This window comes from Parasteatoda tepidariorum, chromosome 6, assembly GCF_043381705.1.
Source record: "Parasteatoda tepidariorum isolate YZ-2023 chromosome 6, CAS_Ptep_4.0, whole genome shotgun sequence".
In the NCBI taxonomy this organism is placed as follows: domain Eukaryota; kingdom Metazoa; phylum Arthropoda; class Arachnida; order Araneae; family Theridiidae; genus Parasteatoda; species Parasteatoda tepidariorum.
The window spans coordinates 84,330,880-84,351,089 of NC_092209.1; the positions used below are offsets into that span (position 1 = coordinate 84,330,880).

Genomic DNA, 20,210 nt, shown 5'->3' on the forward strand with positions numbered 1-20,210 from the left:
CTTACTTTTTTATTTCTACATTTTCTACTTTCTCATAAAAAATTTAAAATTGCATTTGCACTTTCACAAAAAGGGTGCCCTGATATTTCTTTTTGCTTAAAATATATTATTTTCGTTTGGATTATTTATTTATTATAGTATTTGAAACATTTCTGAGCGTCATCCACAAACAAAATGGTTAAGAACCATTTTAAACCTTCTTTTGCTCTTCTGAACCTCTGTAAAGTTGGGTTAAAATCCTTAGTTCGTTTAACCGTTCGTTAAAGCGTTTTAGTTCGTTTTCATTTGTATATTAGTTAGAGAATATTAATGTACATAATATTCTTAAATCATTTTTGCTAGAATTTCTTAAAAAAGTGTATTATGGCCACACCGAAACACTCTGAGGAAGACAGTGCGAAGCGAGATGAACACGGAAGGCCTCTCATGCGTTTCGTTTTCCCGTGAACCCGCCTTTCTGATTCATCTCGCTTCTCTATCGCTCCCTCAGTATGCAGCCTGCTTAAATCCAGTATAAGTTGTAACTCAGTCTTTGGAGGTTAACTTAATGTGATCGAATTTTTAGAAACAGAAGATCACTTGATCGCTTGAGTAATAGTATTCACTTGAAACTAGCTATTGTTAGTTTGTTATGAGTATGCAGCTGATTACAACGTTTGTTTCAGTGAGTGAGGTGAACGGGACAGCAAAGCGATTCCCCACATCTCAGTCAACGGGGAGTGCCTTGTCAGAATTACCACTTAAAATGGCTGAAGACAACCATGAAGACACTCCAGTTGAAGGAATAGCTCTCAAAAGAAGGGTTGGTCTGGTCAGTGGAGTAGCACTCATCGTAGGCACAATGATTGGTAAGAGCTCATTTATGTTTCAAAACTAGTTTTAAACACTCCTAAAACATAATATGGTTCATATACATTTCAAAAACTAATTGAGTTGAAATATTTTTGTGGTTTTTGTTTGAAATGGCAAATTTAAGCATCTAAATATAATTCAATAGCTCATGTGGACGTGCTAGCTAAGGAAACCTATTAATAGCTATTTATTAGCAGTGGAAACCTATTTATAAATCACATAAAATTTTAAAAAGAAGCTGTATAGGATAGATACCGTATTGTATAATATTTTGAAAAGTAAGTACTGTGCCTCATACAATATTGGATTGTGCGATACCGTTAGAGGTGCGAAGTAGGTGTAATAGTCATTTTTTTTTTCCTAACTGATTTTAACTTGGTTTACAAACCTCTTTATTTAATAAAATAAATAAATAAAGTAGTAACAACGAAATTAGCAAAAATAAAAATCATTCTTTAAAGTTAATTACGTGGAGAATTAAAGAAAAGAGTTAAACCCTTAGGAGTTGTCACAAAAAGTCATTAGTTTTTAAACCTTTTTATTTATCAGTATAATAAATGGAATAGATGAATAGAAAATGAATGGAACAGAAACTAAAGACTAAAGTGATAAATTTATGGATGCTTCTAATATTATTTTTTACCACGTGTTAGTTAAAATACTGCCTCGACAAAAATTATCTCAGCCTAATTAGAGTAAAAATCAATCGAAATTTTTATAAAAATCAATAAATCATTTTATGATGAAACTATCGCTTTAGAATAATTTGCCTGTATTTTTCATAAAAAAAAAAAACTTGGTTTAGATAAATAATGAAAGCGATTTAAATGTGTTTTTGAAAAGTTTCGAATTTGTAACTTGAACAAGACAATGTGCTTCCCTACTCTTCACAAACAATTCACTTTCGACGTTTAGTTCTTTAAACCGGTATAAATTAAGGAGTGTCTGGCATCGGTGACAATTTGGTCTTTGGCATGACATCAAAACATACTTCAGTGTGAAGTGCAGGAGTACCCATAAATAAAATTGAAAAACAATGTATGTACGCTCCTAAATCAACTTAGTCTAAAAACATTTTTTTAAAGTTCTAAGTTATTCTTATATATATATATTGTGTTTTTAAAAATGATGCAATCTTAAAAGAATTAGTTAATGATTTTATCATAACATCAATTAGGAATTAACTAGATATTTTCCAATATTTTAGCCTACGAGTAACACAGACTTCGTTAAGTTTTAAGGGCTAAGACCTAGGGATAATACAGAGAGGGGATCGGGCTAAGACCAACAATGGTGCGCAAGGAGGGGTTTGAAAGGGGCAATAGCCCCAGGCATCTAGCTAAAGAGGGAATTATAAAAATGATATAAAAAAAGATAAAGAATTCATTTCACTCATAAACATCAGCTCCCTTGAAAATTGTGAATTTTATGAAAAATGCTGGTGATAAAAATTATTTGATCATTTTTTGTAATAATTAATATGATTTCTTTATTAAGCATATCATCAAATGTAATGTCTAAATGGCATTTATCCTAGAATTCTCCATTTCTTTGTAATATTACCAGGGCCGTTTTATCCATTAGGCACTGTAGGCAACTGCCTAGGGGCCCCTCCACGTTCAGGGGCCCTGGGCTACAGAGAAAAAAATTGACAATGTTTCTTAAACAGTAAAAATTTAATTCGAAATTTCCATGACGATTGTCTTGCTCTGTACATTACATCGACGCTATTTTAGTACATTTCTGAACGCATTCCAAATTAGATATTAATATTTTGGTAGTTAGTTCATATATAACGCAGTAATATAATCGCAAGCAATTTTATCGCTGTAATTTTAACGCCGACTAATCAGATGACTATACAGCAAGAGCAGCTTTATTAACACAACACGCTTGAAAAACGCGCAAAATTCTACGATGTGAATGCACACTTACTGTTCTGGTACCTACCATAGGTATGTATATTCTAAACAATTGAACTTCGAACGGCAGTCGATCTTTTAAAATCGCTTTTAGATTTTTTAATTTCATAGAGAGAATTATTTGACGACTACGAGACTAAGGCAAATGAGAAAACTGATACTCAATACAGTGATGAGAATCAGCGTGTGCGAAAAAGGAAAAGGCATCACGATGACGGACCTGCAAAAGAAGTTGTGCTCAGAGGAAAAGAGAAATTAAAAGTTGATACATATTTGCCAGTACTAGACATGCTGTGTACAGAACTGTCGCGGCGCCTAGAAGCTTACCGGGAAATAAATGATCTGTTTGGGTTTTTAACAGATTTCTCGACAAAATCCGACGCTGAAATTAGACAGGCTTGCACAAAGTTTAAGGAACATTATTTCGAGGACATTGAGCCTGAGTTTATAGACAAAATGGTGCAGTATAAATACTTCATCTTACAATTAGAAGACGCCGGAAAAAAATTGTGCCTGCCGAAGAGTCTTACAAACTGATTATTGGTAACATGGCATAATCAACTTTCCCGAATGTAATGACAGCTTTGCAAATATATAGAAGTCTAATGATTACAAACGCCAGTGGTGAACGATACTTTTCCAAATTGAAATTAATTAAAAACTGTCTTCGTTCAACTATGTCTCAAAACCGTTTAAATTCATTGGCCATAATGGCAATTGAAAATGATATATTGGAAAAGGTTAACTTTCAGGATGTCTTGAACGATTTTGTAACAAAAAAAGTTAGAAGAGTTAATATTTAAGCTTATTGTATGATTTTTTTTAAATGCATATATTAATTACTTATATTCTTTTCGTTTGATTCAATATTTTTATTGAATAATGTGATAATATACCTATGTAGTAAAAAACAGCGTAATCATGAATAAAGTGTTGTGTTAGCAAAAAAATATATTAAGAAGTTAGAAGACGGTAGGGGGGGCCGAGACGAGCATTGCCTAGGGGCCGCGACATGCATAAGCCGGCCCTGAATATTACTCACCTATTTATTTCAGAAAATAAAGATCTCCGCTAAATTATTACTATGCACAAAACAAAAAAACATTCCTCTTTGGTTTGCAAGAAAAGCAGCTTAAAAAAACTGACTAAGCAAAAACATTAACTTTGATTTATAATTAATAGTTGTAAATACTTATCAAGAAGGAAGTTTTTTTTTTATTTGACTTGTTTGTTCAGTTTATTTACAAAAAATAAAAGTATATATAAATGCATCATATGTGATACAATTGGATTTTGTGAATCTGTGCTTTCGGAAAATAAATAATTATTAAGAATAGAGTGAATTAATAAAAAATTTTTTTACTGATTTTAATTTTGTAAAATGAAATGTTTTATGTTCTTTTAATTTTCTTAGACGTGTAAAACGTGTTTAATTTTATTTTGGAATAAAAACGCCTTTTGTATCAAATTTTAAAACGCTCTTAAATAAATGTTAAGCGTCTTATATGCGTTTAAAAAAATGGATCTAGCTTGAAATACGTGTTTGAAAAAAAAAATGTAATTCAAAAGGCGTGTTTAAGAAAACGAACATAGTTACATAGCTTGGTATGCTTAAAAAAAATGGACCTAACTCAGAATACGTGAGTAACAAAATAGACAATGCTATTCGATAAGGAAATGCCCTTTCTTAAACTATAACTACTGTTATCCCTATTGCCTTTTAAAAGAAGTAGCTAGTGAAAATTTACTTAGTTTAAAACTTAAAAAAAAGTAAATTTTCAACTTTCCGAGGATTTTTCATGTATAAGTTAGGTATTAAAAATTTGGTTTCATTATTAAATTGGTTAAAAACACACGCTTTGTTTTCATACTAATTTCATATTAATGCTCATTTTCTTAAACATTTGACCTAAATACATTTCATCAAGTGCGCATTTCAATTCAGATGCACGCGATATTACTAGTTAATATTTTATTATAGAATACTCTATTATTTCATTAAGTTACATTTTTCAAACAAAAAAAAATATTGTTTCAATATTGCGTACGTTAAACGTATTGTTTCTCATTTGTATTAATTAATTGACGAATTTTTTTTCCCTTTCAGGTTCGGGTATATTTGTTTCGCCCAAAGGAGTACTGCTAAGGTCCGGCTCTGTGGGTACAAGCCTTCTCGTTTGGTCTGGGTGTGGCATTCTCTCGTTATTAGGTAAAAAAGATTATTTTCATTAATATTCTCTATGACTCTCATCAATTCTCATAATATTCTCTATGACAACCCAGACCATAAAATGCAACAAATAAATTAAATAAAAATTCATTGTAACTTTAATAAATATCGTTTGAGATTTACTTTTTCTAGTGTGAAATTCATACATATCGTTTTTCAATAATATTGTTTGTAAAACTCCTTACTGCTGAACAACGTATATGTTACGAGAAAATTATTTTATTTTTAAATCTTACTTTTATATACTTTGAAAGCTAGCGTTTAAGTAGTGTATGTCCCATGATTTTCATGTGAACCAAAAAACTGTGTATTCATTTGCATCGTTAGTTTTGTATTTAAAATTTTTGACTTGCTAAAAATATTAATAAACCAGTTTTTATAATTTATTTGTATTTTAGGATGTATATTCAATAATTTTCAATAAAGATGCAAAGTATGGAAACGATTTAAAAACTTCATAGCTGTTCTTATCTCTTTTGAAATTTTTTGATAAATAAACAAAAATTTAGGGGATTATAAATTTTTATAAGGAATTTGTCTTATAGTGGATTATAAGAATTTACAGAACTTTTTTGTACTTTACATTTCTTATAATCTATTTCTAATTTTTTTTTTTTGTATAAATATGATCTAAGAAAAATAAAGCTTCATGAATAGCGAAATGAAGAAGTTGCACAGACTATTTTTGACGTACAAAATACGTATTTACTGTTATATCAACAAATATCATTATAAAATTGCGTTCAACTAATGTATATTTAATAGTTTTTAGCAAATTTAAATTCATTTTAATTTTACTTAGAGCATAAGGAAAGCAATTTTGTAGTCTCTCCCCGACTAGACAAATAACGTTTAATTTTCAGAAATTATTGATTAATATATTTGTTTTTGACAAAATTCAGCATATTAGTTTCATTAAGCTATTCGATTCATTTTTTACCTTCAATTACCTTCAGGAAAAAAAAATTTTTAAATGATTATTGGATTATTTGTTGATTACTTGAAAATCGTCGAAAAACATTTATACATTAATATAACTTTTTTCAAAGCATTGATTTACTTATAAATTATTGAGGAAAAAAAAACTTAAAATATTGATAGTAAAACTGAAATTTATGCATCTGCTGTTATTTTTAAAAAAAATTTTATATCTATTTTCAGGTGCATTGTGTTATGCAGAATTAGGAACTATGATAACGAAATCCGGAGCTGAATACAGCTATATGATGGACGCTTTTGGTCCTTTGCCAGCCTTTCTATTTTCGTGGGTTTCAGTGCTGGTACTGAAACCCTCCATGATGGCCATTATTTGTTTGTCACTCGGAGAATACGTCGTAGAACCTCTCAATATAGGCTGCCCTCCAAACATGTATGCCGTCAAATTAGTTGCCGCATTATCTATAGGTATGTCCCCAGGAAAAATGTTCTATATTGCTAGCGCAGTTTTTTTTTTTTTTTTTTTTTTTTTTTTTTTTTTTTTTNAGAAATTATAATTTTGCTTAAGTATCAACATGTTCAAGCATGTAGAGTGGGTAAAAAAGAAAACGGACCACCCTGAATAAATTTTGATCTAAAGATCGGAACTTAACATTCTAGGATTCAATCTTAATGATTCGAGGGGGTGATCTCAAATATCCTAACTGCAGACGATATTTTAAGTTACGAAATCAGACACAAAAACTCGCTGAATAAACATACCTTTTTTCGACTGATTCGGGTTTTTGACCCCCAAAATGTAGGGGGCAGCCGTAGTCTGGGAAATATGGTCCCAATAGTTTGCTCAGGAGAGCAGTCCAAAGTTTAAAACCCTTACCGTTAAATTTAATTTTTGCGTATTTCACCTTATCTCAAGAAATTTTTAGAAGAATTAAAAAATTTTGCACACAATTATAAAATTCGTTTATCTAAAGATAATTCCATGCGTAATATAGCTTTAGAAAATATTATTATTTTTTATAATTTTATTTAATAATAATGGAAAAAATGTTGAGTTACAAGGTATAAAATTTTTTCAATAATTTAAAAAAAATGCTATTTTAAATGGCAAAATTTCAGCGAAATCAATGGAATATTTCATGATGAATCGAATTTTAAAAATACGACTTTTTCAAAATTCAATTTCTCAGGAACTATTCTTTCAATTTCGCTAAAATTTTGTATTTTGCCTTTTAAAATTACATTCTTTAAATTGATTTAAAAAATTTGATACCTTACTATTCTACATTTTTCCGGTTATTATTAATGAAAAATAATTAATATTTTCCAAAAGTTTTATTTTATTTTGCATGATCTTTGGATAAACGAATTTTATAATTGTGTGGAAGAATTTACAATTCCCTTAAAAATTTCTTCAGGTAGGCTTAAATACGCAGAAATTAAAATTAACGGGTCAGATCATTTTCCTGACCAAACTATTGGGACCATATTTCTCTGACTGCCTCTACCCCCTATAAATGGTTAAAAGACTAGGGAGTTAAAAGATGGAGAAATATAATATGGAATAGATCTAGGCGTGGTAAACTGACTGATATGACCTTGGCTTGTAACCGGCTGTAGTGTCTTAGAAGGAGAATTACAAAACAGTATTTAATTGGTAATTTTATCGAAAGTCATTATTAAAGCTCTTTGGTGAAAATAACTGAATTTTTTAGTGTTCCCATAGAGCCAGAAACACAATGTTACCATATTCTGATAGTTTTAACTATAATTTCATAATACGGCATTAAATTAGTTTCCGGTAACTTGAAAGACTGTTAACCGAGTGTTTGATTTAAGGAAAATTGGAATGTAGAGGCCTGAAAAATTGTCATTTGTGGGTTAAAATTATAAGAATTGTTCATGAAATCTGAAAAAATGAATATAAATTAATATATTTCTTTTATTGTAGGAGTAATAACGTACATCAACTGTTTGAGTGTGAAATTGGCTACACGAATTCAGAATATTTTTACGTGTTCCAAGTTGCTAGCAATTGCCATTATAGTCGTCGGGGGATTTATAAAATTAACTGAAGGTAAGTTTATATTGCTCCAAATTTATTCTAAAAATTTCCGCAAAAAATGAGATTGGTTATTTTAATGCTGCTTGTACCTTAAATGCTACCGCTGACTTTATACATTCAACAATCTTGTCATAAATCAATTTACAAAACCATCTGCACAATGAGAAGACAAGCGAACATTTTAATAACAAATTTAGAACTAAAATAATAAAGTCATGATAAATATAATATTTTGAAACTCAAAACTAATTTGCAATAATCATTATTTTCGTTTTTAATTATCTTAACCAATATACTTCTGTTTTTAATACTTCTGTTTCATATTCTAAATTAAGGGCTTTTGATAATTTTTATCAGTTAGTGCCTAGAGTCTCTTTTAGGGACAGTTTAAAAATGCAAAAAGAAATTGATTTTAATGTTAATTTGACAGAAAGTATTTGTATTAAATTCTCTTTTCTAAAATTGTTATGAATCAAGCGTTTGGTCGATTATTTTTTATTTTGAGATAAAGAATAACAGTTAATATCACAATCTTTCTAATCCCTCCGCATGATTAAGTAATTTAAGTGACTTATGTTTAGTTGTTCCTTTTTAAGAAAAGTTGTAAACACGCATATTGTTGTTGTTGTTTTTTTCTTTTTCTCTATAAATTTTACAGAAATTATTTGCTATTAATTCGATTCTTTAAGAATTTATTGATCATCCCACTCATCAAGAGGCAAATTGATAATGAAGATTTTTCTTTCTTTAAAAAAATTTTTGGATCATTTTTTATTTTAATTCCGAATTTAAGTGATTTTAACTTATTAATGTTTAGCATTCCTTTTTTTTTTTTTTTGTTGAAGGAATGCTCTATATCTTATACATATGCTTTATAACATCAATTTCACATAAATTATTAGTTCTTTATCCCTTTTTTATATTTTATTAAGGGCTACACGTACCAAGTGCCCGTTTGATAACATTACTTCTCCTGCTTCGAAATCACGAATAAAACATTTTGCAATTATCTTTCGATTTGTTCAGCTAAATTAAGTGATTTTTATATAATTTTTACCAATTTGTTTAACGACTTTTTTTAGGAAAAGAAGGAACAATTTGTTTAACAACATTTTTTAGGAACGCACATGTTGTTTTCACCATAAATTTCACATTACTTATTTATAACTAATTTAGTTTATTTAAAATTTTTCAATGGACACACTTATCAAGCATCCAATTGTAAATGTAGGGTTTTGAATTTTGAAATCCAACTGGCTTTTGATGTATTTGCATTAAATTAAGGAATAAAGTATTAGTTATTAGTATGAAAACTGAAATCATAGCGGCTATTGGAAATTAAATTCTTCTTCTTGCTGCTCTGTTCCAATAAAGGGTGTGCATCCTAGATATTTGTGATGAATTATTATTTTGTTCACTTTTAAAAAGTAATTATATATATATATTAGTATATTATATATATATATATATATATATATATATATTATACATATTAGTATATATTATATGCAGGTATATAGGCGTATATGCTTATGTTTAAGAAAAAATGACTCAATGAATCAATTCGACAGCGTTTTATAGGCCAAATAATTGGAGCAGATTCTCATTTATGCAGTTAAAAACCTTAGTTTGGGTCTGTCTCTGTTTCGGGTTCCAACCGGATGGTAATTCTGGATGCTAAGAGGATGTGTTTTATGTAATATTATTTTTTAAAAGAAGTATTAACCACAAAGCTTAAAATTTCGATTTGGCAAGCATGAAATTTTTAGTGATTTATTTATGCTTTTTCTTTTTAACAAATGCAAAAATATTTCTGCTTCATTTGCAATGGAATAATTTTATTTGCAATAAAACTATTGCTCAAATTTTAAGCGAATTTGAATAAAAATAAATGATTTAATTTCAGGTCACACCAAGCATCTTGCGACGGGATTCGAAGGAGAAAGTGCAACGTTTTCGGATATCGCGACAGCATTTTATAGCGGTTTGTGGGCCTACGACGGATGGTTAGTGATACGACGTCAGTACAAGACCAATGCCTTATATCATTCCTTAGTTTACAACTCATTATCAGAAACGTACATGGATCCCCCCCTCCCCTTTCTCATTGTTAAAATAAAAATACGCAAATATTTAGTTTCAATTAAGCTTGAACTAAAAAGCTCAGTCCATAAGAAATAATTACTATACGCTTTTATTTAACTTCTAACTGTGATATGATTACAGACTAAAAATTTTAAAATAATTGCGAAAAATTTATTTTATATAGATTCTGATAATTTAAACTTTATTTTTATTAAATTAAAATTACGTAATATTTACGCATAGAAAAAGTTATTATGCCCGCAAACCTTAAAAAAAATTAAGATAGAAACTTTTTGGAAGGCATATAAAAATTGCAAATAAATTTCATAATTAATTATTTAAATTATTAATAATTAATTATTATTAATTAATTTTATTATTAATTATTTTGAATTAATTATTTAAGTAGGATATTATTCGGTCAAACATTCGTTGAGTATTTTAAAGGGCTTTTTCCAAAAAATATTCATTTTACTGAAATTTCTTACAAAATTCCTATTTGCATAAGTTTTGAATAGCGATTAAGATATTATTTTTAAAAAAGCATTAATTGCTATAAAAACCAGCTATCCTGAAAGTAACAAAAATCATACTGGATAAAACAGATGCAATAGGATTAAAAATATGAGGACGAAACACCCATTCCAGAAAATTGCTATTATGTAATATCCATTTACGTTTTCATAATGAGTTCTATAGAAGAGAAATCAGAAATGTAAAAATGAAATTTCAATATTTTTTATTTCACATAAGAACATTTGACATGCTTTCTGGTATAAGAAAAATCTTTCAATTCTCTGAACTATAATTTTTTTTAAAATTTTGAATGGTTTTTAACTGAGATCTCAAATTAATAATGATAATTTTCGTTCTAAACAAACTGTAAAATTCTTGATGTACTTCGCAAAACAAAAAAAAAAACCACTAAAATATTTTTTACTCTAATGATCTTAATAGAACTGAATTTTCATGGTTCGAGGGTCAAACTTTAAATGTGCTAATTTACGAGCGCAGACGATGTATTAATTTACGAAATCACGCACAGAAATGTACTTTCTCAGAATAAGCATAGAATTTTTTTCCACGAAATTGGATTTCTGAACCTCAAAATATGGTCCCGAAAGTTTAGGCAAAAGAGTGATCAAATCTTTAGAGCCCTTAATATTAATCTCGGTACTTCTATATTTTGATGGTTAGAAATTCGAATTTGTCGAGAGAAAAAATCGTTTATTCTGAAAAAATACGATTTTGTGTCTGATTTCATAATTTAAAATATACTTCTGCATTAATTTATTAACTTATTTAAAGTTGGGCTCTCGAATGATTAAGTTTGAGTCGTTGTACGCTAAAACCCGATCGATAGATCAAAAGTTATTCAGGATGTTCACTTTTTTATTTTGTCTACTGTACTCATTCAATTGCGCAAAAGTTAAAAATGTGCAAAAGTGCTTTTTTGTTTTATATACTTCTGAATGAAATAGTCAAGGCAAGTATATACAATGTGTTCCGTGGTTACCACCTTCAATATATATTTTAGGAATCCTTATCGAAAAAGAAATAAAAAAAGTAAACAAATTACGGGTGTTAAATCCATTTATTTTTTTATTTTATCACCGTCGTTGTACAGCCGACCCAATTTTTAAGTTTATGATTACTAATGTCCAACTCCATAGCCTTGAAATTCTGAACCCAATCCAGAAGACAAGGAAACTCCTGGATCAAGTATCGGGAGAAATTTGCCTTCGTGGAGGACTTTTTGATAGAACTAACCCGCATTTGCGTTACATGGAGAGGAAGACCACGATATCCTCCCACGGTTAGGCTCACTGCAAGGTGACTCTCACCCGATCTGTCTACCACTGAGGATATTTCACGTCTGCACTGTGGTCGTAGCAAGCCGGATGCCCCGAGCCTAATTTAAAATAATTTCAACATAGAAAAAAAACTGCAGTTATACTAATAATAATGTAAACGAGGCGCTTTTGGATCTTGAAGTTCATATAGGGCAGTAGAGGAACTAAAAATAAAAGACATTATCAAATTCTAAGAAATCACTTATTAAAGTCAGAACTGAAAGTACCAAAACCAGTTATATTACCTGATTAAACGTTGAGGCGTTATTAGAAATCCCTTTTCTTTCCTCTGGTAAGGAAACAGAATTTTTTTACTCCCTTTTTTCGTTATATTTTAATATCGTTTACATTTTTTCCTTGATTAAATATCAATTTTCTATTAAGTATACTTTTTGTCTTAACTTTTAACTAGGATTCTGTCATTGTGGAAGTGTGGTAATTGTGGAACACACTGTATAGATGAGTATTTTTTTTAAATAAATAAAAAAAAATTTTTGCTTATTTTATTTTAAAAATATGCAAAAAACTATTTCCTTTTTGGTTTAAAAGAAACTCACATCAGAAAATATGCATTTTTTCTTATTTTTGTAAGCAAGCAAAAAATAGCTAAAAGATAAGTTCAAGCATAGAGTTGAGTTTTAAAAAAAATTTACTTAAAATGTTAATTTAATTTTATGAATACTTGCGTTTTTTCATGTTTTTATACCATAATATCTGTTTAAAACTCTTAATCCGATCTGTGAAAAAAAAATGCAATATAGAGAAAGAAAGAAAACCTCAGTTAAATTTTTGAGGTATATAACATAACTCTAATTTTAAAAAATCCTAATTCTTTGAGAAACTTAAAAATGACTGAAAATAAGTTCTTATTCCAAATAAGTGTATGACAGTCTCAGAGAGAACTGATACCATTTAAATGGTTATTAAGAATGAATTTACGAATTATTCGAAACATCAATGTTTTGGAAATAATAAACGAGAGCTAAAAATAGATATTAACTTAAATAATTATTAAATTACATTAAATATTGTATAGCAAGTAATGGAATGCATTATTTACTTTCTGGTTTGTCTTCTATAAAAGAGTTACATAATCTGTGTTTAAAACTTGTTCATTTTTTGTATGTATGCAGTTCATTATTCGCAAAAAATGTATGCAATCAGGTAAGATGTTTTTCTACATTTATATTTATTTTAAAGCGGTTTTTTCCGTTCAAAAAATTAAAATTATGCATAAAAATCTAAGAAAAAGTTAAACTAATTATTATATTATTTTTAAGCTCTTTTTCTAAGTTATAAGAATAATTCCAATAAAGCTGAAGCTCAGAATAAATTACATGCATCTTAATTATATCTTCCTTATTTATTATTTAGTATAGAAATATTTAATTTTTTGACATTATTTAGATGTTATTTTACTTAGTTTAGCCATAACATTCACAAATGCTTATAATTTCATCTTATATTTTTTATTATTATATTGAGGCAAATTAATTATGTCCTAATTCCATTATTAATTTTAAAAAATATTTTATTTTATTAATGAAATACAAATCAATTCACTTAACATTTTTGCTTCTTTTTTTGCTATTAAAAAGTATTTTCGTACAATAAGTTTTCGTTAAAATTTTTTTCAAATTTTGCAATCACCCATTACTACTTAAAAAATATTTAATTATTTTTATGATATAATATAATTTTTACTTAATAATTGACAAAAACTTGAATGTTTTTAAAAACATTCTGTTCTACAGTTGCTTAGCTGCCGAATATCTTGATTTTCGCAAAATATTTTCTTTTCATTTTTAAAGTGGTAACAAATGTATACGTCAGCAAAACTTAAAGTTGATTTAGAATGATTTCGACTATCTCTACACACAAATAATTTAAATAACCTTAAAAAGTCCTTGCAATACTCAAGGACACTGAGCGTTTTGCATAGTTTAGCTTTGCAGCAATCAATCATCCACTGTCGGTGTATCTATGGGTAAAAAATGGAAAAATATTATAAATACTTTCCTTTCGTTGATTGGATTTGAGATTGATTAACTCATCCATTGATTTGATATTTTGGATTAAATATCCAAATTTTTGTACTAGTATATTTTGTGCCACAGTTTTTTTTACGGAAATTATTGAGCGATATCGTGAAATAAAAGGAAGTAAGATAATTGCAATTTAAGAATACAACTGTTTCATAAAAAAATACTGTTTTTCTATTAGCTGCATATTTATCATTAAATGACGCGAATTTTTGTCATAATTTTGTAAGTGGAGAATATATTTTAGTGTTTGATAAAAGCCATTAGTTTTTTTTTTTTTTTGGAACATTTCAATGCGTAGAATCAGCAAAAGAATTGAAAAAAAATACGTATACAATCTTATTTTTTATTTTCATTTAAATTAGGCTAATAAAATTAAATTAAAAGAGTATGACCGTGTACAAAGTTTAAAAATAATTTCCTGCATTTTTGACGGAAAATCAAAATATATTTTTCTATTGATAATACAAATGCATAAATACCTATAAAAATTTAAAATCCAATAATAAGCCAATAAAATGAGATTCATAATAAAACTTATCCTTAATTTTACGCAAGATTTTAAATTTGCGTCACTCATGACTTAAAATATTGCCTACAAAAAGAAGAAAGAAAAAAAAAGAGTGACAGCTGATAGTTCAGGGTTATTAAAAATGTAGTCCTACTCAAACGAATTATGCATTCTCATTTTTAAGCATTTTTGTATCATTGCCTGGTCGTTTAGTTTCTTCTTTTGTTGATTAGAAGAGACCACCCATGTATTGTGATTAACGCTGCGGAAAATTTTAATTTTGGTCTTTTCATATTAGACTTCATAAATCTAATGTTTAGGCCAACAAGTCCACGATTGCCCATATTTTGAGTCATGAAATCAAGCAGCATGCCAATGAAAGTAATCAACATTTATGCAAAAGGGTCATTAAAAATTTCGACGAAAGGGTGCGCATGAGACAGAAAAGCTCGTTGCAATACCCGATTTGTTCTATATTTAACCCTATACTGTATGCTTAATAAATCAATAAGAATTTCGTGATTTTTAATTTAAAAAGCATGTTATTTCTATCAAAATATTTTCTCGTGTGCTTTTTGGGACACCTCTACATCAAAGACAAATTTTCGTTTTTTCCCATTTTTTTATTAATTAATTAAATTACTTTTTTAAAATTTATTTTCAGAGGAATTTTGAGTATTTTGTTCAACACGCTACCACAAACTTATTTGGAACAGTTTAACTTCCAACTTCAAGCATGGCATCACTTTTCAATGCTAAAAAGCAAAGCCATCATCGCATAACTAAATACTTGTGTCCTCATTAACTAACAAAGATTAAAAAAAATCAAAATTGCAGAAAACAATAAAATTTGACATAGTTTGTCTGATTACTATATTTTTTATCAAAATGTGATTGGGAATAATAACAGTAAATAATCGTCCATACCTATTTTGAGAAATTATTTTTTACTTAAAGAAAGAATTTGATATTTTCCTGAAATATAACTGGAAATAATCGATTACCTATAACACCACTCGATTACAAATTTAAAGTTCTTTGTGATTCCAGTAAGCTAAAAGTTTTTCGGTTTTAAGAAGGGGGAAAGAGGGGAACTTGAATGGATGTTATTTTCATGCTTTATTATTTTCTATGCAGGAATAACTTGAACTATGTAACAGAAGAATTGAAGAATCCATATGTGTAAGTATAAACAATACTTAATCTCATTCTAAATATTGTTATGTAAGTTGTATATAAGTTCTATTAGTGATTCTTAAAATAATTTTTTTTTTGGCTATTATATGAAATTTTTTATGATTCTTTTATGAAGTTTTTTATGATTCTTTTATGAAGTTTTTTATGAATATCATAAAAATTATTTATAATATTAATGTATCTTTCATGAAATTTCATATTGCCCTAATTTTTTTTAATTAATAACATTAAGAAATTTTATGAAATTCAAATAAAATTCTATATGAATAGTATAAACAAATATTTTATTAAATTTTACTAAGATCATTTAAGACTTTATATGAATGATATTTATATGAATCGCATATAAAATTTTATTTGAATTTACTGAATTGGTGTATGAAATGTATCGTATACATTTTGCATTGATTACATAAGTTATTTATAAATTATATAATGAATCACACATAAAATTTTGTGTTGATCAAATGAAACTCTATGTGGATAATATATTGATGAAACTTATTTTTAATATCATATCATATTAAACTTGATAAGAACGGTGTTAAGGAAACTTATATGAAACTTTACTAGGAGCAAGATCGTTGAATATTTTTGATATTAAATTATTTAAATTTTGTTGAAATGGCGATTGATTTATTAAGCTTCTTACATTACTCACATTAGTATGGTTTTCATAAAAGATGTATTTTTTAACGTAATTATTCATTTTAGTATACTTATAAAATATGTTTTTTTTTTTCATTTTGCGATTTAATCATGTTTCGTATTTTTATTATAGCATTATTAATAAAACTTTTTTTTAATGTTTCCTTTTTTCTTTTTTGCGTTTTTTATCAATTTGAGCTCAAATGAAAAATAATTTTGTTTCGTTTTTACTACATTGTAGCTCTGAAATAGTTAAGTTAAAATTGAGTTTCAATTCCTAAATTATAAAAATTTATTAAAATACTAACGAATAATTATTGAGTAAAATACTAAGCTATTAAAATGCAAAACATCTATTTTTATTTGAGTTCAAATTATCTATTTAGAATCTATTTTCTTAATTTCATACTTATTTGCTACAAAAATACATTCAAATACAAAACATCTATTTTTATTTGGGTTCAAATTATCTTTTCAGAATCTATTTTCTTGCTTTAATAGTATAAGAAAATTTAAATTTTTTTAACTGAAGTTTTAATACGAAAGATTTACGATACGATATAAAAAAAAGTGTAAGTGAATTACTATTTTAATTAAAATTTAAATTTAGTTATATTTAGCAATAAATTACGATTTATAAAGAATAAACAGCTATTCGAAAATCTCGTAATTTATTTCAGTTCATAATCTGTGCATCATTCTCATTTTTGAAAATTTTAGACTGGAAAGGCATTTGAAATAAGAAATAAAAAGGTAATATTTAATGCTGTTAATTATTAATAATTAATATGACAGTTAAATCACATATTTCTAAAAAAATTATGTTCCCTTAAAATTTTCTTTTTAAAGATTTAAGCATGTTAGTAAATTACGGATCATTAATACTCGTAGTTAATAGTATCAGAATTTAAAAATATTTACATCTAGAAAAATAATCAAAATATATAAAAACATTTTAATTCATTGTTGTATGCTGCAAGGTTTTGTTGCATATCGTAAAAAGAATGATTAATCAAGTAGAAAGCAATGAATTCTTTTAAATTCTATAGTGGTACGTGTTATCAATCTTTTGTTTAAACGTAACATACGAAAATTACCCCCAAATAAGTCAATTGATAGAACTTCTTTTTAACAGAAATATTAAAAACACAAAACAGTAATTATTATAAGTTTATAAGTTATATCCTTTTTATTACCTTGGTCCACATAAGTGAACCTTTGCTTCTTACCTTCTAAAAACAAGCTAAAAACAAGTAAATTTATAGTCTTACTCTCACTGAGACAATCATGGAAGTTAAAGATTTCTAGGGATTTCAATAGATGCAGAACATGTAAGTTATTTGGTTAGAATTAATTCCACATAAACAGAAGTGATTTTGGAAAAATGAAGGTAAACCCAACGTGCTCGAAAACTTAAGTAACTTTAAATATTATTCTGATTTAATTAATCTGAAAATAACTATTTTTCTTTTGATTTAGTAGATCTGTGATGTGTATGAAACTTATACATTTATATCCACAATAATAAAGTCAAGAACAAGCAGTTCTGTCTATTTGTACCTTGGTACATATGGCGGAATTTATGACAGCGTAGTAGTCAAGCGAAATCTCATAGTATTATAAATATTCAATTTCATATCTATTTAGCAATACTTTTTTTTAATCAATTGTTTTATATTAAGGCTCATTCATACATTTAATAACAATTTTTCTAGCAAAAATTAAATATTTTTTTTTATATAAATAATGATAGATTATTTGCTATAATTATTGATTTTGCGTGATTTGCTTAATTAAAATAGTTTTGAAACTGAGAATTAATACTGTATTGCATTGTACTTAGATAAAACTTCATTTTAAAAATAAAAAAAATTCAAAATAATTATTAAATTCATTTATTATATTTAAATAATCCATAATATAACAATATTCATGTTTGCTCCTACTTTAGGCACATTTCAACATTTATAATATTTATATCTTTTACTTAGTTAAAGCTTGAAATCTACGCATGTGTACCTAAAATTATTAGCCCCATGGTCATATAATTCTTATTTTGTTTATTTTATTATGACTTATGACAGTAAAATAGAAATTCGAAACAGTCAAATATTTTTTTTTTGTTGCTATATTCCTTTATACTTCAGTAGTGAAGAGGATATACAACTTAAATTCTTACAATAGAGTTCTTCTCATGACAAAATCTCAAATATATATTATTATTAATCAAGAAGAAATAATTTAAAATATTACCTTTCCTGTGACATCAATTTAAACTCAGTTAATTTTCACTATAACTTATATGAGCAAAAACATACTTCCTACTTGTTTTCAACAAATTTTCCAAATTAAGTAAAACTATTTGGAATCATAAATAACTCTGTTTATAGAAAAAAAAACATTTTTTCAGAGCTTGAATAGAACAGTTTTCAATGTTAAACCGTAGATACAGAAAAAATTCTTCAAGACTTGGCTTGATATGGAACTTTAATACACATTTGTGTTCAAAGTAATGCGTACCACTATGGAAAAACGAGAATTCGTTTATTATATTTTGTTTTCGAACTGATGATTTTATTGTTATTGTAAAATAGTCGATATTGTTTTCTTATGTTATATCTTCCGTTTATAATCTGAATATGAATGTGATTTAAAGGGGCTCCGGGACATTTTTTTAGTATTATTATTAAATTGCATGCAATGTTTCGATTTTTTTAGGCTGTGTACGTATACAAATAGCACTTACAGTACATACAGTACTTATATAAAATAGCTCACAAGTCTTAAATAAGACATTCTTAAAAAAACAATTAAAGTTTAAAAAAGTAATGCTTTAATTTTCGAAACAACTGAGCCAATGAATTATTAAGAAATATTTGCTTATTATTAGTGAATTTGTATTTTACATTTTATCGCTAATAATGTTTAAAAAAAATTACAATATTCTGAAATAAAAATTGCTTATTTTTCAGTTTTATAATTTTCAAAAGCTTTAAAACAAAATAAAAAATTAATTTATGAAATACTTTAAAACAAATAAAAGTAAAATAACTAATAAATAGTACATGATATTTCTTCGTTACATGCAGCTAATTTCAACTGCTTTTGAGATAAATCGCTTTCAAGTAGCAAAACTATAAAGTTTAATAAACTATAAAGTTAAGTAACTATAAGATTAATTAAAAAACAAAAGTCATATTTTGCGTTCTATTTGAGAAAATAAAAACATAATTATTTCACCATTTAGAGAGATTTAATTTCATTTCTTTATCAAGTAATTAAAAGTTTTGAATTTTAAAATTGTTGTGTTCCGGACCCCAATAAGAGAATTTGAATGAATTTTCACAATGTCTTAAATACAATTGAAGGGCTGAGTGGATGGAGTTTCCAAGTGACAAGTTATTGATTTTGAGTGAATTAACTTTGATTAGTGAACTAGTAATTAAGTGAATTAAAGTTTATATATCAACAATAAGAAATACCTTTATTTATTTTTTTGAACTTCCAATACACGAAATCTGTACTAATTTAAACTGGTCGCGTGCGCGTCATAGCGTTTCCAGTCTTGATTCAAATTTGCTTCCAAAAGACAAGTTTTCTAAGATTACCCAATGCCCAAATACATTTTGGACTATTTTTAATACCTGGAACAGACAAAGACTGTCACTTACTAACATCACTCCCAAGTTTGATAACTTAATAAAATAAATTAACATTATACAGTTAAGATAAGTTATATAATTAATATGTTTAATATTTTGTATTGTTAAAGTCTTAATTGTGACTAAATTAAGACTTTTCGATGATAAAGTTCAATTTTTCAAAAATGTACCTAGAACCTTCTTTTACTGAGCTCTTCAATTAACAAT

The 20,210-nt window shown here is 27.2% G+C and overlaps 1 protein-coding gene across 2 annotated transcripts in view; it reads left to right on the forward strand.

The window, feature by feature from the left end:
- LOC107455431 (L-type amino acid transporter sobremesa) overlaps nucleotides 1–20,210 on the forward strand; it is a 75,481-nt gene that overhangs the window by 46,827 nt on the left and 8,444 nt on the right. For both annotated transcript variants that reach the window (XM_016072989.4, XM_043051878.2), the window contains 6 exons: nucleotides 666–848; nucleotides 4,882–4,983; nucleotides 6,166–6,408; nucleotides 7,892–8,017; nucleotides 9,912–10,011; nucleotides 15,634–15,678. In XM_016072989.4, the coding sequence (XP_015928475.1) occupies nucleotides 666–848; nucleotides 4,882–4,983; nucleotides 6,166–6,408; nucleotides 7,892–8,017; nucleotides 9,912–10,011; nucleotides 15,634–15,678 (799 nt within the window). The remainder of the gene's footprint in view (nucleotides 1–665; nucleotides 849–4,881; nucleotides 4,984–6,165; nucleotides 6,409–7,891; nucleotides 8,018–9,911; nucleotides 10,012–15,633; nucleotides 15,679–20,210) is intronic.